General features: G+C 43.0%; 1 protein-coding gene across 5 annotated transcripts in view; it reads right to left on the bottom strand.

The window, feature by feature from the left end:
• The window catches only part of PCSK5 (proprotein convertase subtilisin/kexin type 5), a 225,280-nt gene that overhangs the window by 110,384 nt on the left and 88,408 nt on the right, over positions 1-26,488 (bottom strand). For all 5 annotated transcript variants that reach the window (XM_060280059.1, XM_035099988.2, XM_060280061.1 and 2 more), the window contains 2 exons: positions 9,647-9,859; positions 4,634-4,734 (listed from right to left, as the gene is read on the bottom strand). In XM_060280059.1, the coding sequence (XP_060136042.1) occupies positions 4,634-4,734; positions 9,647-9,859 (314 nt within the window). The remainder of the gene's footprint in view (positions 1-4,633; positions 4,735-9,646; positions 9,860-26,488) is intronic.

Raw genomic sequence — 26,488 nt, 5'->3', positions numbered from 1 at the left:
GATTGTGGGCTCCCTCCTCCCCGGAAACGGCTCTATTTTGAGCCCCCAAGAGTGAGGGGGTGGGAGCTGCAGCACAAACGAATTTATCACTTCCTTTGACAGCGCAAAGCTGCAGGACTGATTGGCGTCAGCGATTGATACTTTCAAAGCACAATTACTAAAGGATGGTACCATGAGTACTTTGAGTTATTGGATTTAATTCAAAGAGAATTTGGCCACAGGAAAGGGATTTTTTTAAAAAACGGAAGCCGATCCCTTCCCACTGATTGTCATAGAAAGCAAGGACATATACCTTAAGCCAGAAAAAAGTGCAAGAAGTTAAACTTCCAAAGGTAGGACTAAAATCCTCCCCCAAGAAGCAGGGGAAGGGGGGGAGGAAATTTATTTTGATTTATATCCCTGTGAAATCTGAGAATTTGGATTGAGAAAGTGGCATCCTTTGTCATAGCTGCATAAGAAAATGGCGACAGCTTAAAAACAAAGGAGACATTCCACTTTCGCTTTTATATTCAGAGACACTGAATGCACCCCCCACATCCTGTTTTCTCTCTGTTGTGACCTTCACGTTGGGATAGCCACCACAATAACAGATGATCAATATGCGGACATAATAAAACTGGTGCAAGAAAACAAGCAGGAATTAAAAGCATGTATTTCTGAAGTTAAAAAACTTGGTGACTGTTTTAAAGGCTTCAAAGTGAACTTTGAAGAAAAAATGGGTACAGAAGAAAAACAGCAAGAAATGGAAAATGGAAGGGAGGACGCAGAGGTAAAAAAAATGATGACTGTTTCAAAAACTTTAAAGTGAACTTTGAAGAAAAAAATGGTTTTAGAAGAATCAGCAAAAACTGCAAATGAAAGACTGTGCTTTCAATGAAGAGTGTATTTTCAGTTGAGAAGAAAAGAAGAATGGGCAAGGGAAATAGGAAGGGGAGCTGTCAGGAGTGGGTTAGAAAGAATAGAGGTTTGGCAGGGGAGGTGGCGGCGGGGGGAGAACAGGAATGAGGGGGAGGGGAGACATTGGAGAATGGGATTGGGGTGAAATTTGTGAATAATAATGTGTTAATTGGGAGAAAGTAATCTGTAGTTATGAAGAGGATGGATAAAATTGGAAATAGTCTGAAGGGAATTTAATTATATATATATTAAAATTTAGTGAATATGAAAGGAATTTGGAAGAGATGTATAGGCTATAGGAAGAAAATATTTTAAGATTGTGTAAATGAAAAGAAAAAATTAAGAATGAATTAGAATAGATTAATTATGGTATTAGGGAATAATGGAGTTGCCCTATGCCCCTACCATTCACCCCTCGTCTTGGACCTTCTGGTGGCAGGGGGGGTGCTGGGATGAGGGATTGGGGGGGGGCTTCAATGAGAAAAAGGACTGCCTTCTCCTCCGTCCTACTACTGAGGATTCCTTGGTGGCAGGGGGATCTTTGGGAAGGGGGTGGGGGAGGGGCAGCATAATATATGCAAGAAAAATTTAGTTAAGGATTGGAAAATTATGATAAAGGATATTGCTAAAGAAGGTTATAAATTGAAGATCAGAAAGGGGGGGGGAAGGGGAAGTCTACAAGATAATGATTTAAAAAATGGATGTTTAAAAGTTTTTTTCCCTTTTCCTTCTTTTTTTCCTTTTTTGATTTTTTTCTATGTATGTGTTTGTTGGTGTATTTGTTATATTGTATGTTTATTTGCTTAATTATGTTTAAAATATCCAATAAAAATTAGTATTAAAAAAACCAAACGAAGTTTTATTCACAGTAGTGTCAATGAAATTAATGAACCTAAGTTATGTTCATTTATCTCAGTGGGTCTACTCTGAGTAAAACTTTATTGAATATCACACAGGCAACCAAATATTTTTGTTTGGGACTTAGGGGGAAAAACAGCATGATGCCTGACAAAGTATTGTGTGAAATACAACTGGCATTTTTCTAGATTTATAAGAAGTGGGTAATTGTTGTAAACGGGTGAAAATAGGTGGTATTTCCTCTGTGTTAAAGACTCAGTTTGGCACTCCCCACCACACACACACACACATATTTCTAAGTTAGATAAGTATGATTTATCATTTACAGGTTCTGCCTTGTTGACAGAAGAGATGCAGTTTTCTTCATCTAAGGCAGGTATCTTCCACATTTAACCCCAACCCAAATATGCATTGGGGGACCCATTTTGTAATCTTTTAATCGATAGTAATTTCTGTGTTAATTGTGCACAGGGCTGAGCCTATGGACTTATTCTGTCTTCCTGTGTTTACATTTATCATGCTTCTCCTAGGCTCGGCCCTGTGCACAATTAGCACAGAAATTGCTAGCATTCCTTCCCTCAATAATATCCTCCTTTATTGACCCCACAGCTAATCCTAGGAATTGAGGTTGCCACCCTCCTGCTTAGCCTGCCAGTATTTTGGACCTCTGCAGAGGGAGGGAGATCACCTCTTTGTTGCCTATTCATGCCTCACTGTGCTCCTGTGAGGTGGGGCTAATCTGCCCCCCCCCCCAATATTTTATTCAAGTTGGAAGAGGGAGGGAGGGGTGAGAGAGAGAAAGAAGGAGAGACAAGGAAGGAAGGGGTAAAAGAGAGGGGGGAAGGAAGGAAGGAAGGAAGGAAGGAAGGGGTGAGAGAGAGTGAAAGAAGGAGGGAGAAGGAAGGAAGGGGTGAGAGAGGGGGGGGAAAGGATGGAAGGAAGGAAGGATGGAAGCTGGGATCAGGGGCAGAAGGGGCTCCCTTCCATCTCTCCTCTCACCTCGCTCACTGTCACGGAAGCAGCCCAAGAGTCGGTTTCCCGCTGCGCGCGGCTCTGGCATTCGCTCCATAGGACGCACGGACTCCCCCCCTTCCTTTTTGGAAGGGAAAAAGTGCGTCTTATGGAGCGAAAAATATGGTATGAATTTTGTGGTTTTGTATTTTGATTTTATTCTGTGAACCACCCTGAGACCTCCAGGTATAGCGCAGTGTATGAATTAAACAAATAACAACAACAATAACAACACAAGCTAAAGCAGGTTTTTCAATTTTATGGTTAATTTTAACTACTTTTATGCTTTACCCCTTTAGAATTGCTCCTGTACTCCTATTGTACACTGCTTAGAAACTGTGGTTTAAAATAATATTTAAAATAAATGCAAGCGAATACAATTGGTTATAAGTGATGTGTTGCAGCCAAACAGTATCATTTGTAGTAAAGACACTGAATGGTATCTAAGTCATTCCCAGAATAGACTCACACCTAATCTGTCCAATTGATTTCAGTGAGACTATTTATGGCAAAGTCTGGATAGAAACCAATATTCTCAGAAACTAGGTATAATTCTCATTCATGCACACAAACATGGTCCCACATCTGGCTTTATTTTGTAAGAAACTGAGGATAGGAACTATAAAAGCTGATTGTATGTGCCACTTCCATATTTTTAGTTCACAAGCCTGAAACACTGACCTATGATAAACCACTAAGCAGTGGCTAAATATAAACTAACTTTAAGCAAGTAAGAATCTACTAGAATATAACTACAGTCCAAATCCATCTTGATGTGGAGGCATATGCCTACATACCGTGTTTCTCATATTATAAGACACGTCTTATAATTATTTGTACTCAAGAAAATAAGCCTATGGGTTATTTTCGGGGGGTGTCTTATTTTTTTAAAAAAATTACAGTATGGTACCTCCTCTTCCTGTCGCGGCTCGGTGCCCGGAACTGGCTGCTGCTGGGGCTCCATGCGGCGCGCTCGCTGCGGCTCTTGCCGGGTCCCGCCGCCGGGTTGGGGCTTGGAGCAGTGCCAGAGCCAAGCGCCAACCTGGCGGCGGGACCGGCAAGACCCGCAGCGTGCGCTGCTCCAAGCCCTGGCGCGGCGGCGGGACGCAGAGCCATAGCGCGCTCAAGCTCGGGACTTTTTTCACTCGCCCCTGCTTGGCGCCGAGCTCCCAGCGAGACTCACCGCCACTGCTGCCTCCGCACGCAGCAGTTCAAAGCTCCGGTGGGGCAGCCTCTTCGCAAAGGAGCTCCGGGAGGGACCAGCGAGTGGCAGCCGCGGCGGCCAATGAAGGCTCGGCTGGGTGTTTTTTGTTGTTGTTGCTGCGTCCCGCTGCGTCCCTGCGTACCTCCTCTTCCTGTCGCGGATCGGCGCCCAGAACTGGCTGCTGCGCTGCTGGGCGCGTTGTCGGTGCTTCAGCAGGGCACGCTGCTGGGTCCCGCCGGGTCGGGGCTCCACGCGGCGCGCGCTGCGGCTCTTGCCGGGTCCCGCCGCCGGGTCGGGGCTTGGAGCGGCGCGCGCTGTGGCTCTTGCCAGTCCCGCCGCCAGGTCAGCGCTTGGCGCGGTGCATGCTGCTGGGCATTTTGGAGGGGCAGCAGCATCCAGTTCCGGGCGCTGACAGGCATCTTCCCCTTCCATGGCGCCATCCAGACCTGCTCCCACCACTATGGCTTATTTTTGGGGTATGTCTTATATTTCTTCAACTCAGGAAAATCCTGTCATGGCTTATTTTGTAGGGATGACTTAAAATATGAGAAACACGGTATCTTAATTTTTCTCCAAATATCTCAATGTAAATGCAGCAAGAAAAACCCCCAAAATGTGCAAAGTCTAATGTCTTAATGACTGCTCATATCACTCAAATCTTACTTTGCTTCCAGGGCCAGTGCAATGATTCCTGCAGCCATAGGTGCCGATGCTGATGTTCCCGTGTGGCTGTCTGTGCAACGCTGCCTCAAGTCTGTAGTGATCTGGGGAAAAGGAGAGTATGTATTTGATGGCATGGTTTATTCATTTATTTTTTTGTTCCTTAGTTTTATACACTGCTCTTCGTCAAAAGATCTTAGGGCGGTTCACAAGACAGTAGGAATCAAAAACATGTTTCAGTTGTCCAAATGACTTATGAGCATGTGGAATATATTTAATTACTGATTGAGAAGAATTTTTTTTATTTTTTATTTTTTTTAAAAAGTATTTGGTTTGAATTCTTTAAAGCAAGAGGATCAACTAGCTGACTTCCAGAACAACAATGAAATTTCAAGCAACAGGTGAAATTAAAAGCCATTAAAATAATGGGTTTTATTACTTCTATCAGTTCATTAATTTCCAATATTCTATGCTAATACTGGAAAATTAAAATTTTAATTAAAAGTTTAATTAAAAAATTAAACTCCACCCTACTGTAAGTTTTTTATCTGTCAAAAAATGAACTGAATTACTTGCACCGTCAGTTGCTACAGAAAAGAAAGTTACCAAAACATAGGGGAAAGGTTGGATGCTGTGCCTTGGCTATTCAAGTAGACATAATGATCCTCAGGAATATAATAGCCTGAGGGAACAATGTACAAAGCTGCTAAAACAATAATGTGGAATGCCAATTGAAAAGATAAATGCAATTGCCAGTAGAAAAGTTAACAGGGAGCCAAGAAGGTAACATACAATAGGAACTGAGTTATGTATGTGCTAAAAAAAACCTTGTAAGTGAGAATAACAATATGCAGGGAAGAAAATTATGTGAAAATAAAATTCTTACTTTCGCAACAGTTGTCAGGAATAAAACAAGTACCCCACAGCAAGTCTGATGCTATTGAATTCAGGTGCACTCAAGAAATAATGACAATATAAGAACACTACTTCTATCTATATATCATGGGCTTGACATATCCTGAGTTCTATAACTTTGTCACAGCTATCCTTCATAAGTAATAGCATACTAGTTTGACTCTTTCAGGGCCATAGCCAGAAATATTATTGTTGTTGCTGTTGTTGTTATTATTTTATTAAATAGACACCCAATAAGAGAAAATATTATTGGTGATTTACAAACTAACTTTTAAAAAAAAAAAAAAAAACACACACCATTGCATTCATCAATATACTAACTACTAACAAAAACAATTCCAGGAATCATATCAACAGCAGCAACAATGAAACAATCAGAAGTGTATGGGCCATACAATCTGCAACAATCTACTTAACCTGGCGTTGAACAGTTTGTGCCAGGCAGGCTTAGCTGAGAGAGCACTCCATAGCTGGGAGGCCACAAAGGAAAAAGTCCCCTTCCATGTCACCACCCTCTGGTAGTTGTTGTAGTGGTGGGAGATAAGGGTAAAGATAAGGGGTCAGTACTAGCCCAAGACATGGTTCTGCATTAAGAAGAAGTCATATGGTGGCTCTCCTACTAGCAATAACACTTTAAGTCGTCTCGCTGCATCATTCGGATGCCACTGCCTGAAACAGGTTGCTTTCCCTTACTCCATGGCAGGCTCAACCCTAAGAGGGGGGTCATTTTAAGTCAATGCAAAACAACAAAACCTTAATAAAGGTAAAGGTAAAGGGACCCCTGACCATTAGGTCCAGTCGTGACCGACTCTGGGGTTGCGCGCTCATCTCGCATTATTGGCCGAGGGAGCCGGCGTATAGCTTCCAGGTCATGTGGCCAGCATGACAAAGCCGCTTCTGGCAAACCAGAGCAGCACACGGAAACGCCGTTTACCTTCCCGCTGTAGCGGTTCCTATTTATCTACTTGCATTTTAATGTGCTTTCGAACTGCTAGGTTGGCAGGAGCTGGGACCAAGCAACGGGAGCTCACCCCGTCACAGGGATTCGAACCGCCGACCTTCTGATCAGCAAGCCCTAGGCTCAGTGGTTTAACCACAGCACCACCTGGGTCCCTTTGTACTCATATTTGTCTGCTGATTAAGTTTCCTTCTATTCAAATTATAAAGGCTAAAAATAAATGTTAAGTGTTTGACAATGATCAATGATTATGTTAATAACCAGTGCCTTTGAATTCACTATTCAGAAAGACTGGAAAGCAGTGCTGCTTAATTCTTGCAGTAAACATATAGAGAACAGAATCACACAGGCACTTGTGGTGTTGTTTAAGCCCTCAAACAAGAAACACCTAAGAAACAGAAGCCATTCAAAAAAGAGACACACACTGTTGCCTCTCAGCGCTTATATAGCACATGAAAACTCGGTTGGATCAGTTTCAGAAATTAGCAGAGAAAGGGAGTGCAGGCCTAAGCTCATGACCAAAGAGAGAAACATGCAATGGTTCGGGATGTTCAGCTGTAGCAGTTTTCCTCAACTCATTCTAAATGCCAACCTCTTACTTTAAGGACCTTCTGTAAAAAAACAAAACAGGCTTTGATGCAGGATCAGTGTGAATGGGAGTTGCGCAAGCTGTTTTTGCTTGGTTAGACTCTTCCAAGGTTTTCCTCAGTCCCTCAATTCCCAGGACAGGTGTTGGCTGTTTTTGGACTGCAGCTGTGAGATGGGAAAGCTTGTTTTGTGAGCAGCTTCCACGTGGGGAAGTCCTGGATCCAAGCTGTATTTTTTTCCAGTTTTTTGTTTTAGTAGATTTAGTAGATTTCACACAGGATCTACAGTAGAACCCTACATACAATCAATCACAATTTTGAGTTTCAGCTAATTAAAGAGCCCTTTCCTTGGCAAGTATGTCACTACGGAAAATGTTGAAGAAAACTCACTGAGATGTCCCATTTGAGTCGACAGCAGTTAAGATATTTAGATGAAAGTCTAAAGACTTAACATTACCCCCCCTGCTTCGTTGAATGGTTGCTGCTAAGATTGCCTTGTCAGGGGCAGCTTGTATCCATTTTCAAAAACGAAAAGAGTGGGACCACCAAGAAACAAGCAACCTTCAAGAAGAAAAATGAGTTTGAGATTCCAGGACCACTGAAGAACCTCATTAATCACAATGTAGAAATGTGAAGTTTGGTAGGGGTATAAATTTGACATAAAAAGAGTATGAGTGTGTGAAAGATGTCAATCCATTCAACACTAATTTCTCCATCTTTTAACCACAGCTGATTAAACCCCGTCTGCTCCATAAGCTATCCCAACTGCTATCTCATGTTTGAGCTTGGCAATTATTTTATTGTGCCAGGTAAAATGACTTCAACTGAACTCAAATAACCATTTCATACGACTTGGGATGTAGTGGCAATAATAATTTTGCAAATAAAAACACAAAACTGAGGGCACCAAAGAAAATACTGTTATGAGTTTGTGGCGGCTAGGCTGTATACCTGAGCCCCGCTTCTAATTCCTGGATCCAGCATGGATTCAATTGCTGGAATAGCCAGGCAGCCTGGCAATGGCCCACACAGAACCACTCCCTTTGTTAAGATAACAAAGGGAATGGTTCTGTGTCAGAGGGCAAATGGGCAGGCCTCCCTCCCTCCCCCAGCTGTCTGTTAGTTAGAAAGACAAAAGGCCAAAGTTGAGAATTGAGTTATGTTAGCTAGAAGATAGAAGCAAAAGCTGCAGGCTGGGTTTCCATATTGGGGTGTTAATGCTGTGCCCCCTCCATCGTAGGCTCAACTTGTACATACAGTGGTACCTCGGTTTACAACCACAATTGGTTCCGGAAGTCTGTACTTAACCTGAAGCGTACTTAACCTGAAGCGAACTTTCCCACTGAAAGTAATGGAAAGTGGATTAATACGTTCCAGATGGGTCCGCGGTGTTTGTAAACCGAGGTGGTTTTAAACCGAGGTATGACTGTATATGTAAACAAGCCACATATCACAAAGATACCAGCATCTTTGCTGTGCCCCATTCTGAAGGAAACATGAACCTTGGGAATCCCTGGTATCTCACACCGCTGGGAGATTGGGATGGGGTGCAACAGTATATAGGTATAATAGCTATTATGGAAAAACACTTGCTATGAGAAAGCCTGAATATGCATTGCACCCCACATGGGACTCCCAGCAAGGCAACCAACACTTTTAGCTGTACTATTCTTAAATAATTTTAAATACACAAATTACTCTAAGTATGGTGTGTTAGAGATTCAGATGGTATGTATCAGAAATCCTTACCTACTAATATTCTCAGGAAGCAATGTGCTCTAAATTAAATCATGTTTCCAAAGAAACAGGAATTAGAAAACAGCAGTATTGCACAAGAGGAGGAGGATATCAAGTATCTTACCATGAACCAAAGGACCCTCAACAAGATGATGAGAAATTTCATCAGAGGAATGTTATTTACTGGGGAACTGAAAAATCTGTTTTCCTATTATTATTATTATTATTATTATTATTATTATTATTATTATTATTACAATGAGGAAGTAAGCCACACACAGATACATTTTTTGTTTTTAAAAAGCAGATATGAATAGAAATATTACTGGAATGAAGAATTACCTCAGAATTTGTCTTTAAATTAATCATTTGAAAACAGCAAGTTTCCAGGAGAGATGGTTAATATCCCAGATTACTAGAAGAAATGATAGACAATATTTTGAAAAACAGCTGATCTTAACTCCTTATTAGTAAGTAGCAAGAGACTGAAAAGGAGAAAATGTTGGGGCAAATTTGTAAGGATGACGGAAAAATAGTAAAAGAACTGAACAGGATTTATTTCCTTCAATAGGATGATGATCATGTGTTTTTGCTTCGTTTTGTTTATTTGACTTTTGTGCAAACCAATTTTTGCTTGCAGAAAGTGACTGAGAAATATAAGTACCAATTTTCTACTCCTTTGAATGTACCTGGTGTTCTGAGCAAAATTTTCTAGCTCAATAAATATATTCATCTGCATAAAGCCTTAGCTGATATACTTTCCTTTCCCACAAGATGAGTTACAAAACATGCTTTGATAGTGCTGAAAATATTACATACTATTTTCCTGTCATAGGATTCTCCGCTGCTGTAAGTTGTGGCAAGTGTAGATGCACATTCTTCCAGATACCAAGGTTTCCGCCCACTTTCAGCTGTGCTGCTGATGGAGATCGTGTAGATGCTGTTGGTGTAGCCATCACAGGAACAATGGTCCTTACTCCTTCCACCATTTCCAGAAGCCCAAACATAAATGGAACCTAAGCTGTTTCGGCCCTATTTGAAATAAGTAGGGAAAGGGTAGTTAATGCAATTTAGTAAGCATGAAAGTATTCCTTATTTGTTCTCTTTGTTTGGGGCAGGATAGAATATTCCCTGAAACCAATATATAGCTTGATTACCACTGCAGCCCACTCTCTTTCCCCCAATATAACTGGCCTGGAGGAGAGCTGAGCAAATGGTGGGAGATTGCCTACTTTTAAGCACCTGAACTGGCCCAGACAGAATGGAACAAATATTTCTGGTTAAAAATATAATTTACATATTAATTGCTATGGATCATTCATATAGGATTTGCAGTGTACCTTTATTATCTCTGAGAGCATAAAATTCCAAGATATCTGTGCATCTTTACTTGCTGGATTTCTTGTCCTCTTATTTTCCATTTCTCAAATTTCCAAGAATTAGAGAAGACCAGAATTTTGGTCTTCTCATAATTTATTGAGAGTTTATTGATTTCACAATAGGAAACCAGGGACAGTAGAAGACATTTCAGAGCTATTGTCATCAGTGATAATAAGGTCATATCATCTGCATACAGTAACAGTGGGATTTGATTGATTTTGGGGGCATTTTTTGAATGTGCTCTGGAAGATCTGATAAAAATAAATTAAAAAGAAAAGGGGCAAGAATACACCCTTGTTTTACATCTTTCATATTAGGAATTTCGGAATTGAGGTGACCTTTGGCATTGTGTTTGATCTGGCAGATGTTAAAGGGATATAAATTCTGTATTAAGATCAGCAAGTGTTGATTGCTTCCTAACTCTACAAGCTTCTTCCACAATATCACACTGATTCAAAGGCACCATGAAAATCTATGAAAGCTGCATAAATCTTGGACTGGTTTTGAAGTCTATATTTTTCAACCAAATGTGTAAGTATGAGACAATAGTCTAAGATAGAGCAGCCTTTGGAAAACCTATGGTATTTGTTCTTTTCCCTGGCAAGTTTAGATTTTTCATCCAGGTAAGTAATTTAAGTAAATGGCACTATTTAGCGGGAAGAAACTCCTATAAAAATCCTTGTTATTACAATTTTTTTCATGGCTGTTTATTTGTATATATCTTAAAATTTTATATATGGATGTTTTATGATGGTTTATATTTGTCATCTATATACAGTGGTACCTCGCAAGACGAATGCCCCGCGCAACGAAGAACTCGCAAGACAAAAGTGTTTTGTGTTGTGCGAGGGACTCGCAAGACAATGAGGTTTTCTATGACCGCCGCTTCGTCTTGCAGAGCACGGCCATAGAAAGACGAAGCAACAGCGAGCGGCAACAAAAGGGGAACCAGCTGTAGTGTGGAAAAAAGGCAAAGGAAGATCAGCTGCCAGTGCGGGAAGCTGTCAGCTGATCTTACTTTGCCTTCTTCCCGCACTACAGCTGGTTCCCCTTTGTGTTCCGCTGGTCTCTGCCGGTTGCCGCGAACGGTGAGGGGCAACCGGCAGAGACCAGCAGAACGCAAAGGGGAACCAGCTGTAGCGTGGGAAGAAGGCTGACAGCTGATCTTCTTTGCCTTCTTGCCGCGCTACAGCTGTCAGCACGAGCCAAAGCGAAGCAAAGCCCCGGGAAGGCAGGCAGGCAGGCGACAACAGCCCTGGAGCTGAAGCTCAGCGAGCGCTGCTTGCCGCCTGCCTGCCTTCCCCACCAGTCCCCCGAGCCGAAGCGCGGCTCGGGGGAGCCGCCTGCCTGCCTGCCTGCCTTCCCCGAGGAAGCCCTGCTGCCACCGCCAGTCCCCCGGAGCCCATAGGAACGCATTAATTAAGTTTCAATGCATTCCTATGGGAAACCACAATTCGCAAGACGAATTTTTCGCAAAACGAAAAATTGACCCGTGGAACGAATTAAATTCGTCTTCCGAGGTACCACTGTATATAAAAATGCAGGCATTGAGCGTGCAGAGGTCACAGCCTTTCTCTATAACCGCTGAACCAAATTGCATCAAATTAGGACAAAGCGTACCTTGCCCATCAGTGAGGGATCTGGCATATTTTTTCCCCCCAAAAAGAGTTTTCATACATTAAATAGTGATTAAACACAAAAAAGTGGCGCACAAATTAGACAGCACCAGCAAAAGCTCTGAAGACTCCTGCAGTATCCAATAGAAAGGCAGACTGCACGCTGTCACCAGCAAAAGCTCTGAAGGGCGGCGCCAAACAATGACATCATCAACCAAGCAACTGAAACCACCAAGGCGGCCATTACCAGACCCCTAGGCCACTGCCAGGCTGCCAGGCCCCCACTAGGCCTGGGGGTGGGGAGAGGGCAAGTGCCCGGATCGCAGGCCGCAACACGGCCTTTGTTTTATGTAGGTCCCTGCCAGGCTGCCAGCCCCCCACTAGGCCCGGGGGAGGAGGGGGGAGTGCCCAGATCTCAGGGCGCAGCACGGCCTTTGTTTTATGTAGGCCCTTGCCAGGCCCCCAGGCCCCCACTAGGCTCGGGGGGGGATAACCCACAGCAATGCACTTGGGGGCACGGCAAGGGGGTTTTACTTTTAAATTTTAGTGGGCGTTGTGTCACATGCGAGGCTCTGGTGGCCATTTTAAGTAAGGGCAGTCGTGCCCCTTTCAACCTAGGCTTTATACTATGACTGACTGCAAGCCTCTGCGTCTTTAAAAACAACAACAACCATGCACTTTCTCTCCCCAGTTTAAGTCCTCGGATATTTGCAGTGGCCACCCCCCCCCCCCGATTTACAATCTCCTACCTTCCTCTTGCCACTGCCTGGGTTTTTTATAGAACCAAACAGCTCGGGCACTTCAGAACGCGCCTTCTGTTGCTACGGGCTGTGGGTCTTCGCTATTTGATTCCCCCCCACCCCCATTCAGGATTATTAAAGTAGTTCTCTGGTTCTCTGGGTCATCTACTCCAAAATTAGAAAATCCAAATAACAAAACACACACACAACCCCCCCCAAACAAACAACAACGGCCAAATCATACAATACCAACCAAAATAAATGACAACCCTAAAAATAAAATTAAACAATAATAACTTCTGCTTCTCGTGTTCTTATTTCAAAAATTTTTAATCTAAATATATAAAAATGTTCACAATGCGTGCGCAGGGGCCAATGTATGGAGATACAGGGGGGAGGGGACAACACTCCCCGGGGAAAACAGAGGGAAGGGTCTCCTACCGAAACACAGGGATGAGCCAGGGGGTTGGAGGGAGGAGGGGCAGGATACGTCATGGATCGGGACAGGGTGGGTGGGGGGGGGGAATCACAGGGATGACCCACATGGCCGGGCCAGCTAGTGCCTAGTGAAGGAAGGAAGTATTTTGATATGCTTTGGCTACTTACTCTGACTGTATACAATTTCTTCCATTTAAGTCCCATGGAAGCCAATGGAATAAGCTAGTTTCAACTAACTTTAGTTGGACTGAGGTTTCTGTGTATGAGGTACAGTACACAATTAAGCATTGGAATTCAACACTATAGAAAACACACCCTATTCCCAATTCATCATTCAGATCTGAGCATTGGTATCTTCCATGTGAATGTGAAATTATTTTTAATTCTCTGCTATGATCTGTTTTTCACCTCACTGATCTCTCTCAAGGAATGATTAAAAATATTTGCTATTTCTAAAGAAAGACCACTTCCTTCTTACATTCTGATCTCATACTAATTACCACCTGTAATTTCTCTGCACAAATGTATCATTTAGAAATTAAAGACATGAAAAATAACTTTTTAAAAAACCAAAGGTTTTGATTCTATTGTCTTTGCTATCTGTGTGGTTAATTCCCTCTCTTTGGATTACAAAATTATTAGTACCAAATTGCCTGCTGTTGCCCACAGCTTCTCCTGTTCACTCCAGGTCACTGATTCTGTCTTCCTGTATATTTCCTACCACTTAAGATTTAGTTTTCTTTCTCCCAGCCAATTTGGTCACTGTTGAACCGACTAAAGAAAGAAGGGAAGGGGGGGGGGGGAGTAAAGAAAGACTCATTAACTAACTTCAATTCAGATTCGGCATACCTGCCAGTCAGAGAAATGTGATGGTGCTGACTTAGGCAAGAGTTTATTAATTTTATTTTAGGCGATGTGATGAAAACCAAATACTTAAAGTCAACAGTGTATAACTCTAAGCTACATTTTTCTTCCATCAACAGACTATTAACACAGTGAGACCTTTTCCATGATTGACTGGTGCTAATTTCTCACTGGCCTTGAATGCAAGTTCGGAGGGAATGAACTGTTATGTACAGGCAAATCTGGAAGCACATCTTGCCATGTCAAATCCCAAACTATAATCTCTTGGAAATAGAGTGTTTCTTAATGTATTTGGTATTATTCAGCTCTCTGCAGAGTTGAGAGATAATTTTTCTTCTAGCCTAATTGGCTAGGGCTTATACCACTTTTTGGTTCCTTCCACAAATGTACTGGTAATGAGCTTTGCTAGTTAAGCAGTTTATATCCTGTTTCTGCCACAATTTTCAAATGCTAAGAACCCTGACACAACCAACAAGAACCTATTGGTGATACTGAAGGGAAAGAGGGTCTTAAGACACTCATATGCTGTATAGAGCCCAGAATGTACATGAGGTTAATGGTTTCTGGTTCATAGTAAATTGTGTTGCCACAGCTATTTATTGGCTGGTATCTATAGTCACAGAAGACAAGCTTTCGCAAGCTTCATAAATTTTATTTAAAAGAAATGGTATGAATGTATCTGAATCAGGTTGCTTTTTTCTTGCTTTTAATAGAGGGGGAAATGAGAAAGGTGCCAAATTAAAAAACAAAAATACTGTCCAGGTTTTTAAGGAGCATTTTTATTTCAGACTGTTGTAGAGGACATATTTTAAATGCATAAATTGGCATGAATATGCTGAAGTATCTTGACAGGCTTTGGAGTAACTCAGAATTTTGCTCTCTTTTTTTTAAAGAATTACAGCCAAAACAGCTTCAAGCTATTCCCCAAAGAGCTATAATTAGTATTTAACAGTGCAAACATAAGAAAACAAAAGCTGCTGCTGGCTGGAATCTGAAATCGGAACCTGTGGAATGCAAGACATTTTACTTTCGCAAACACAATAAAGTCAGTAGCATAACCACATATTGTGTATTTTCACTCTGGCTAACAGTTCAGGCTGTTAGTATTAGTAGTAGCCTAGCTTTCCTCCTCAAGAGAGAAGTATTTCTGAACATTTTTGTCACTAGATAGATGCTCTGAGATCTTGAAAACAATCTTATATTCACATTTGGTTGTGTTAAATATCTCCAACGTAGATTGTGATAAAGGGTGATAATTTGCTTAAGTCACAGAGCAGACCCACTGAATAATTTCAGTGGGTCTACTCTGTGACTTAGTTGAATAACATCCAATAATGTCTCCAAATGTCATGTATTTATTTTTAAAGTCCAACAAACTCATACACCCTGAATGAGAATCCCCTTCAACTCTATGTGAGGTCGGGCAAGTAGAAAATTAATTTTATGAAACGGTACCTGACACCTTTAATTAATATATATTCTGTATTTCAAAATCAGATTTTTAACTTACTACTTATAGATGATCTTTAATGGTGCAAGTTTTGCATTTTTAGGCTGAAATTAGACATGACTGCAATTGCACACAGCTTCCCCCTGCTCCCGACATTTTTAAAACCGAAAGCAACTGTGAGGCCAGCAAATTTAAGTGGAATCATGGAGGCAAGCTGCTTAACTCCTCTCTCACTGGCTGCTTTACCTCCTGCACATACCAGGGGGGAAAGAGACAGATACAAAATCTGTTAGGGAAAGGGGGAAAACAATTTGGGACTATGACTTTGGGACTGGGTATGTGTGACTTTTAATTATGAAATATGTGTCACCGGTCTAAACCAAAGTTTGGGCTTACATTGGTACTCCTATTGCCTGTGCTCATTATTAGCTAGGATTCATAGTTAATAAAGGATTTGAAATATGTTGCTTCCTGAGGCAAAGTACATAAGGGTAGTTCTCTCCATTTCATGTACAGAAGTTAACTGGACTCCCAGTTCAATCTTATTCCAACTCTGGCAAAGGAGTAGCGTTCTCCACCACACCTGAAGCAGTATGATAGTCTAGTGACCAGGATGGGCTGTGTAGCATGTACAGCTTTGTTGTTATCCAGAGGGCAGTGGTCTGGGCAGGGCCGGCTCTAGGTAGAGTCCCGATGGCGCGGGGTGCCAGGGTGCCAGAGCGATCTCCGCCCCTCAGCACCAGGGCGCCCGACCTGCTCGAGACTGCCCTGGGTCTGGGTTTACCCCCAAGCCTCTGGTGCCTGAGATGGTCATCTCCCTCTGCCTGATGTTAGGCTTGGCTTCCAGTTTCATGATGGTGCTTATGCAATCTTAAAGTATGGTCAATAAATACCTAATTTATGGAAAGTGACTTACTCAAGGTCACACTGTAAGTCTGTGGCCTAAAATCTTTCAATATACAACAAGCACTTCTGCGTGAATCGAAGGTATCATAAATACACAAGAATAATAATCAAGACAAGAATTCTGCAAATGATAGCATTACAGTGGTACCTCGGTTTACGAACTCAATCTGTTCCAGAATTCCGTTCTTAAACTCATTGCTTACCCTAATGAGGCCTCCCAGCACTGGTGCCCTTCCACTGTTCGGATTCCATTCTTAGACCGAGGTAAAGTTCTCAAACCAGGACACTATTTCCGGTTTTGCGGAGTTTGTAAACTGAATCGTTCTTATACTGGACTGTTCTTAAACCGAGGTACCACAATACCTTAATCATTCTGAACACTACAGTATATTCAGTGAATTCTTCTGTGATGCAATCAACTAATACATGCCCCAGCCATAAGCCACTGTGCTGCAGTATTTAGAAGGACCTAGGAAACCAGGGTTAAAAACCCCATTTGGCCATGAAGATCACTGGGTGATATTGGGCCAGTGACTGCCTCTTGGGCAAACCTACCTCACAGGGTTGTTGTGTAAGAGGGGAAACCATGTATGCCATCCTGAGGTTTTTAGAGAAAATTAAAAAATGCAATAAATAAATAATAATAAATGCATAAAGCTCAAATGTGTGCACACCTATATATAAATACCATATTTATCTCTTCAAGAATGTGCTTGAAGAGCACCCAATTTGTGTGTGTTCAAATTGTGCTCAACTGTGCAGATGTGCACTTTTTTAGCACCAAAAGGAGGCAGGGCAGAACGGGGTGGAATGGATGGGAATGAAAGGGGCTGACACCTGTGGCAGCCAGGAACAGACCCCTCATGTAAGTGGGGATTCCACTGTACACTTACTTCAGATTTATGTTCACTCATTTAACATCATTTATCAAAAGCTTCTAAGACAGTGAACTGAAATTTTACATTTAAACTGGAGAACCTGTATCTTAAACATGGAGTAATTGGTCATGAGAACAGTATAGAAATGGACAGAGTGGCTGATTCATCTACTTTTTCTCCACTGTCTATGTCTCTCCATAATATGCCAATGACAAGACGAGCAGGCAATAGAAGTAATTAAAAAGCTGCCTCCTGTGATACTGTGATATCACACAGTGATTTTGAGACTGTAAGAGAAGGTACAGAAACTGGAAGGGGGACAAAAGAAACAACAACAATTCAGCTGCACAGAACATGTGAACTGACAAAAATAAGGTGGGTGGGTATTATCACTTCTGTATAGAAAACAATAGGGATGCGGGTGGTGCTGTGGTCTAAACCACAGAGCCTAGGGCTTGCCAATCAGAAGGTTGGCGGTTTGAATCCCCGTGACGGGATGAGCTCCTGTTGCTCAGTCCCTGCTCCTGCCAACCTAGCAGTTCGAAAGCACGGCAAAGTGCCAGGAGATAAATAGGTACCGCTCTGGCGGGAAGGTAAATGGCATTTCTGTGCACTGCTCTGGTTTGCCAGAAGCGGCTTAGTCATGCTGGCCACATGACCCGGAAGCTGTCTGCAGACAAATGCTGGCTCCCTCAGCCTATAGAGAGAGATGAGCGCCACAACCCCAGAGTCGTCCACGACTGGACCTAATGGTCAGGGGTCCCTGTAGCTTTTATAGAAAATGTCAGGGTGTGTTGTGACTACTCTTGAGTAACAACCATCCACATGCTAGTCTTTCAGACGTTTTTATTGGTGCACATTATTTACAGTGTAACGGATTGCTCATTTCATGTCTACCCGCTCGAGTCAGATTCCTGCACTACCCCCTTCTACGTTCGGGACCAGCATAAAAGCCTCGGAACTGAGAAGCGCCTCCCTTTCCTCCTCCTCCGCAATTCCGGCGTCTGGGGGACTGGTCTTCTGTCTGACCTATTCCTGTCCACTCTTTCCGCCTCCCTCTCTTCCTGCCTAGGGAGCAGGGGCTCTTTGATGTTGTCAGAGCCCTGGCACTCCCTTCTCCGTTTCCTGACTCACCCCTTCAGACCCCTCGCTCTCATGACTGCTGGGAGACGGGCTGCTTCTGATGAGGGGGAAGGGTTCTCTATAATCCCTCTATAATCCCTTACAGAAAACAATATAGAGTTTATGCAGTACAGTATGGTAATATTTCACTGAACATTCTTTGGTCATCCTTAAGAAAAATGCACAATATTTTTTCTTGCAAATTGGGTCCTCCCTGCAAGAGAGGGCACGTGTTGTGGTGTGTCCCAGCAGACCAGGTCTAGGTGTTGGGGCGGGACAATTGGAGCAGCCACAACACCCTATTGGTGGTCCATCTGACGGGATGCAATTGGGCTGAGGGCTTGCCAATCAAAGAGTCAGATGGACCAGTATTTAAGTGCTGCACTCACTGTAGAGATCCTCCTTCTCCAGTTGAATTGCATTGGAACACGACCTTCGTCTCCATTGCTAACCTGAGAGGGAATTGTGATCCTTTGGAGAGCTGTTTACGGTGAATCGTTCTAATTTCTGTTACCTTGTTTTTTCCGTTTTGATTTGTTTTGGTTTCTTAGCATTCCCACTTTTCTTCATTTCAGCCTTCATCCTCCCCTGCTATTCATCCCCCCGCTCCCCATTCATTTTATTTCTTCCCTTTCTTTTCTCCTCCCCCTTCCCTCTCCGGAGCTTCGTTTTGAGTCCGGGAGGGATAGGAACCCGCTTTTAAACTTACCACTTGCTTATTTGCCTCTTCACTAGAGCGTGGACGGGAAAGTTCCCTCTTCAATTTTAAAGTGATCAGGAGGTTTTAAGTTAAGCGGGTTATTTAAAGCTCCCTTTTGCTGAAGCAATTTCTCCCTGTAAATAAGCAGGGCTTGATTTGGGCTTCTAACGCTGCGAGCAGCGATTGCTGCTTGTGTGCCTAAATTTGGAGCGTTGCTCTGTTTGGATCGTCGGTCCTGCGGGGATCCCCCCCCTCGTCGGGCATAGTGCCAACGGGGGACTTGTGGAGACGTAGTTGTTCCCCAGATGCCACCAAGAGGGCCAAGAGGCACATCAGAGTGCAGTGGCCAAGATGGTCTTGAGTCTCTTCTGGAGTGCAATGGCTGAGATGGTCCTGAGTCACTTCTGGGGTGCAGTGGCCAAGGTGGTCCCGAGTCGCTTCTGGGGTGCAGGGGCCAAGATGGTCCTGAGTCGCTTCTGGGGTGCAGGGGCCAAGATGGTCCTGAGTCGCTTCTGGGGTGCAGGGGCCAAGATGGTCCTGAGTCGCTTCTGGGGTGCAGTGGCCAAGATGGTCCTGAGTCACTTCTGGAGTGCAGTGGCCAAGATGGTCCTGAGTCACTTCTGGAGTGCAGTGGCCTAGATGGTCCTGAGTCACTTCTGGAGTGCAGTAGCCAAGATGGCCCTGAGTCGCTTCTGGGGTGCAGTGGCCAAGATGGCCCTGAGTCGCTTCTGGGGTGCAGTGGCCAAGATGGCCCTGAGTCGCTTCTGGGGTGCAGTGGCCAAGATGGTCCTGAGTCGCTTCTGGTAGCTAGTCGAACCAGAGCCTATGCAACCACTCACTTGATTTGTAATCAATAAAGTTGTGGCCTAAATTCTGCCAAAAACCAAACCAAAAATATGAGTCATGTATGAATTTATTTCTAGGCCTGGGATAGAGGGTCTCCACACGCAAATCCCATGCCTATAGGTTTCATAGGGAAATAAAGGAAGCTTATTTCGTGGAACTCAACCAATGCCAACACTAAAAACAACAACATACAATTTACTTTGGAAGCAGGACTAAGTGCACTTAGTTGGAAAATGTCCATAACATCCAGTACTTAGGATCACAGCCTACTGAGCAGTTAGAATTCATAAAATACCATTGTTACCCTTTAGACTGATGCTTTGGACTCATGTTTCTATTAAAAACAATTACTTCTGAATAATGAAAAATTCTGCCTCCGCCTTCAGAAGATGGACAGTTGTTTTGTGATTGTAAGAGCGCCTTCTGTTCCTATCAGCACTTTGAACACACACTCCAATGCCAAAGTTGGTGAAGTGAGAGAGATGAAAGGGGGCAGTGATGATGAGAGGGGAGGCACCAAGCAGAGTTCTCACAAGAGACTCAGCAGCACAACATCTGATCATTAATGTCCATCAAACATTTTGGCTCTCATTCAGCTCACATAAGAGAATGGTGTATTGGGAACAAGAAGGAGGCTGCTGTGCTGACCCAGGAAAAAAGCCAAGGTGTCTGATTTAGGTTTCAGAGGCTGTCCTCCCATTCTCCGTTACAGTAAGAATGATATGCTATGCTAGAGCTGTGGAGTGCTTCATGAGTATGCAGATCTAGCTAGCCCTGTTAAGTATGCAGCTTGTACAGCATTATAATTTGGCTAGCTAAATAATTTAAAAACCTATTCCACAAAAATAGCTTTAATTTTCTAGAAACCTGACATTTTGGCTTTGGCTATAGTTTCTGTAAATGCAATGTCAAAATAACATAATATTTTGAAAACAATCAATATGCTAGGTAAAATCGTATCCATGAATTAATAGTGGTCCACTGTAAGATGTACTTTGACTCTTTGAACTGATTTCCAACTCTGAGATAATTTCAGCAAAGGCCACACTCTGCAGGCCATGGGCCCATTGAAAATCAACACACCCACATGAGTAATTGTGATAGGGTTTGGACTGATTGCCCACTAGACCATAGGTCTGAAAACAGAATTGCTAATTTGAGCGCAACTTGAAGAGGAAAAGCAACAGCTGGGTGCAGCATAAGTGCCATCTCCTTGCCCCCCCCAACTTGATGCATACCCCACAAGCCAAGTGCCTCTCCTTGCTCTCTGCTTGGAGGTTCCTTGAAGGTTGCACGAGTGTTAACAGCTGCAATACAGCTGCCAATTCCTAGAGCGGAAGGGAAGGTCAATGAGAGGGGAGGTTTCTGTTTCCCTGCTTCCTAGCTGTTTCCTCTGTTACTGGAGAAGAGAAATGTAAGTGAAATCAGAGAAGTCAGGGAGCCCAGGCTAAGGAGCACAGAGCCACCAGCTCTTTTATGGAACACCAACAGCCTGAGAGAAGTGTTGGAACAGCCTCACACCCACCAAGGGTAGGAAAAATAGGGAAGCCCAGGCTCCATCAGATAATATTTTGTGTCACTATTTCCTTTGCAGGAAAGGTGGTATATATATGCAATGAATAAATAACAGATTAAGGAGGCCAGGGCAGCAGATGGGGTGGGATGGGGTGGAGATAAGGTGAGGGAGAGGGGAGATTCAGTACCTCCCTTCTACATGCACCTTCAACTCTTGAAATATGACACACTGCTCCTTTCTTTATATACAGACAGCGCAGGCATATGAAAAGAAATATTGGGAACCCCTGTTGGTGGGCACCCCTAAACAAGGATATGTGATTCAGAGCTCTGTCATTGTGATATCACGCATCACTGTCAGCATTTGCAAAAGGATCCTCAGTCATCTGTGAGGGTTTTTTTTCATTGCAATGGTTTTAAAAAACATGTATATTGGGGGATATTTTCCACAAATACATAAGGCATACAGAAGTTTATCCACTATGAACATTATAAATAACTCAGAGCCCTATTAACAATGCAGCACAACAAAAGCAGTTAAGATTAATAGTTACTCACAAGTTTGCTGGGAAGAATTAACACTCACACAAGTACTTCAAATGCAGCCAGTGAATCAAAAACATTTCAATGCAGGAATATGCAGCTGTCCCATATGGGGGTCAAACATGCAACCTTTGTATTATCAGTACCATACTCTAATCAACTGAGCTATCCATTTAAATGGTTTTAAGGTTTTTAATGCTGTTTTTAATAGGGTTACTTATTAAACTGGTTTTTAATATTTATATTTATTGCATGTTTTCAATGGTATCTGTTTAATTTATGCTGTGAACTCCCTTGGGCCCTGAAAGAGTTCCATTTGGATGGTATGCTATAGCTACAGTTGCATAGGGGCTTTTAATATATGTTTCTTCGCAGAACCAACCGGAACTGGTTTTTCCCCCTGGATGCTTTACAACTTTACCTTTGACAACAAAGTAGTTTTTGCTCACAGAGTAAAAACATGGAGTCTTCCATGTTCAGACTCCCCAGAATTGCAGTTTCCTGGCTATTTTCTCTTAATAAGGTATGCTACCGCTTCTGCAAATGCAAACAGTTAATTAACGTTTACTTCCTGCTTTTCTTTATGAAAACCTCAAGGCAAAGAAAATGTAAATAAAAGGAAATAGAGCTCCTTTGAAAGACAAGAACCATATCCCTTGGGCACAGACAATCTACTGACTTGAGCTGTCATCATAATTTATTGGGTCCTGTTTAAATGTACAGATGATACAAACAGCAGAATTCTGTTGCACGGCTTCTGTTGCAGAAAGCATTGACTTAGCTCTGCGGCTGGCAATAGTTCAATTAGTACATAACTGGCCATGTCCAATGGAGATTTTTAAAAATAGGTGTAAATGTTTAGACCAGTCCTTATATCTTGATAAAAGCATTGTGGGCGCCAACACAAACTGGCTGCCATGGGAACAACAACAGAAGAAGTGATGGCACTCCACACTAGAGAGTACGCTCACAAAAAACATGGTGGCTATTAGGCACAAATTGGCAGCCATGGGACATGGAAAAGGAAGAACATAAAAGTAAAAGAAAAGAATAATCCACAATTTCCCTTGGGATCTTTCCCAAAACACCATCAAATCAAAGTCTCCATGGATGGACCTATAAAAATCACAGATCCAGAATTAGACAGCAGAAAAAGCCTCAAGGCACACAATTTTTGTTTCAGTCGGCTCAGCTCCTCTCAAGAGCACCAAGGGAGGTCTTGCTGGACACCCATTGAGGACACTGAGATTAGACAGCAATGTGCTGCGAATCAAGGGCTCTCCTGCCTCCTAATAGTGGTGGTGAAAAATTTCTAGTCGTGAATGGTGGGGGTGGGGGTGTGGCAGTGGCTCACCTCAGGCAGCACCAGGTCTTGCACCAGCCCAAGTGCAAGATCTGGAATGAAATGTGTTGGTTCCTTCTCAGATCTGCTATATATAAAGAATGAGTAATGAAGTAACAATGAGTGAATAATAAAACAATGGATGCATTAATATATCCATGCATTAATGCTTCATCCAAAATGCATCATTTCTGGAAAGATTTCTAAAGTTCAGGATGGAATGAGCAGTTAAAGGGCTGAAGCTGAGAAGGTCTGAGTTATTGCCTGAAAGGGAGATTACCTAAGGACCTAATGGACAACACAAGGAATTTAATTATGGAAGGCAGGTGGAATATACATCTATGAAATAAATACAATACATATATTTTTAGTTGTGGACAATAGTTCAAGTGATGGAGGTTATTATGTATCATTTGGTGTTTGTTAAGATTTGTGATGATTTTAGCATACACACTTTGACAAAGCTCTGTGAAGTATTCGGAGATGATTCTCTGTTTGTATGTAGTTGTTTTATCTTTGTTTTAAATAAGATTAAGAGAAAAAAAGCAGTTGATCAATTGATGAGTATGGAGATGGAGATAAGTTTAAAATCTGAATTTACAGTGCAGTCCTGTGCAAGGGGTAAATGTGCCCAGAATTGCCGTCTAAACCGCAAACCCACTTATACACATTTACCTAGGAGCTATTGAACTCAGTTTGGCTTGCTTCTGGGTATTCATGTGTAATAGTGTGTCAATACTGTATGAGTTTAATTTTTAATATACAAATAAATTATACAAAAATAATATTTTTAGAAAACACTGCTCCTGCCTCCTTTTACAATCCAAGTATTACAATCCAGCTGGCAGAATTTAAAGGAACATGAAGCCCAATTCATATTGCATGGCTTTCCAAAGATACAGTAAAAAGGGAGTTGGATTAGTCAGTTTAAGCTAGAAGGAACACAAAGAGAAGTGCTTACTTGGCCAGAAAAGGAATTGAAAAGATAAAGCTTTAAGAGACTTGCATTCCAAGACCACGCAGAGTTAGTTGTGCCTTAGCCCACTGGTTTCAACAGGAATAGCAAACGCCTCGATAAATATGTGTTGGGATATGTACTTTAGCATTATAGATTATGTTTGGCTGGGTGAGGTATGTGGAACTGGGAACCTCCAGATGTTGTTGGACTAAGTATTCAAACATCCCTGTATACTGGCAACGTTGGCTGTGGTTGACTGGAGATAAGAGTCTTTCAACATCTTGAGGGCCAAAAGTTCCCACCACATTTCTTTTATATGATAAATATGTTGAATGTTAAATTGTAAAATCATATATATATATATATATATATATATATATATATATATATATATATGTCATCATCCTGACCAGCACTTTACCCAGCGAGAGAGAAAGCAGCGGGTCAGGTGGGGGGAATGAGGAGTGAAGCGGAATGGAGGAGGGACAGCTCAGCGATGTATCAGAGCCCCTGCACTGCCCTAGCCAACAAGTGGAAGAGGGAGCACAACCGCTTTCGGCACCCGAATTGAGGCGCGCACCCAAACACAGGTTTAGGGGGCGGCCTTTCGGGGTCCCCAAGTTATTATGCTGGCCCCGGAGCAGAAGGATGCCATTGCCGGATTCTGTGAGTGACTAGGAGGTCATGTTTTCTGCCATCTCTGCACTGTGAATAGTATGCACCATAAAACCCTTAAAGACAGAACGGACTGGAGCGTCTTTACTTGGAAGTAGCTGCAACAATCCCCTGATAATATATATAAAGTTCCCCACCACTGGCTTAAGTAATGAACTTCCAAAGTAACAATTCCAATTGCTGTAGAGTCATGAAGAAAAATGGTACCTGTTGAATCTTTGCCTGAAATGCAGATTTCTAAAAGCATAGGATTGGTCCCCCCCAAAAAACCACAGGATTCTCAAAATTTAAAAACTTAACTAACTTGCTTTCTGCTCTTTTGAACAGAAGGTACGATGATTTCAGATTGCTGCAACAAAGGGAGCTTGCAATCTCTGTGCCTTTAAAATATAAACATGATGTTGAAATTCAGCAAGTTAATCACTTCCCAATCATGGTTACTCCATTCATTTGAGTTTGCAAGTGTATGAATAGAGAGCATTATTGTTTTGAAACACTACAATGAAAGGGAGCCCCCAGCCCTGCCAGTTTTATCTGAGATTTTATATCCATTTGTTTTTACTTCCATCCTTCATGCCCCACATGTAAGCCCTTTCAAGCACTACGCACATGAATAGGTCGCCATAGAATTACTGAGGTGCAGGGCTGTGACCCTGGCATCAAGTATGCCCTGCTCTGCCCCAGGGATAGCCACATATAGGCACAGATGTCTATGGGAAGGGGGTCTATGTGTGAGTGACTGCTTGCGTGTAGCCTTCAACACTATGAGAATTTCTGATTACAGAGTCCCAGCCATGAGGAAGCCTTTATACAAGCAGCTACCAGTACTCATGTAAAGCTTCCCTTCAAATGTTCATGACAACGTTCAAAGTTCATAGCATGCGTTAACGGGATCTGGCCCATTAGGTCAGCTAATTCCCCAGAAACCAACAAAATAGACATATACAGTCTCTTAGGCACCTCAAGCTCTTTACAAGTCAGTTTGAACAAACTGAGGAAGCTTAAGACATCCATGGGTGGTTTATATACAGGGAATAATCAGATATTAAAATCTCTGAGGGACAACTCACGAGTTGCACGTCTTGGGGCCTCGCCACATGGCTCCCCCTCGTAATACTCCTGAGCAGAATGGTAGATCAGTGCTTGGGTCTCCAGACGCCTTGCCTCTTCCTCATAGACATGCAGGGTCCTGGGACGCCGTAGATAGTTGTCTTCCTCTTATTGGTGAGGCGGCCTCCTAGGTTCCCAGTAACCCTCCGGTGAACAGACTCTGGGTGGGCTGGTCAGCCAATGGAACTCAGGTCCGCAACTTTCTCTGGGATAATGCGCCGGCTCTCTGTAGCCACTCACAGGGACTCCACAGCCTTCCCTCGGGCGTCTAGGCAGCTCCCTGTAGGCATATTCCTCCCGGCTAACAGGTCGGGCTTCAGCAGCATGACGGCGTCGCTCTCAACCCGCAGAAAACTCCAAGGGCCCCTCCGGTGCCCATTCTCTATGAGGCGACTGTCCCATCTCTCTCAGACTCACCCCCGGCCCAGAGTTTACGATGTAGGCTCCCCTCGGGTAGCTGGAAGTAACTCTGGCCTCCTCAGCAGTAAGGTGTCGGAAACGCCTCTGCACCCGCTCCTCAGCCTTCACTTGCAACCCTCTCAGTTGGTGAAGACTTGTAACTTCCCCCTCCTCATCCG

This window comes from Zootoca vivipara, chromosome 11 (genome assembly GCF_963506605.1).
Source record: "Zootoca vivipara chromosome 11, rZooViv1.1, whole genome shotgun sequence".
Taxonomy (NCBI): domain Eukaryota; kingdom Metazoa; phylum Chordata; class Lepidosauria; order Squamata; family Lacertidae; genus Zootoca; species Zootoca vivipara.
Note: the sequence above shows the minus strand (reverse complement) of the source record. Positions and strands in the feature narration are given on the sequence as shown.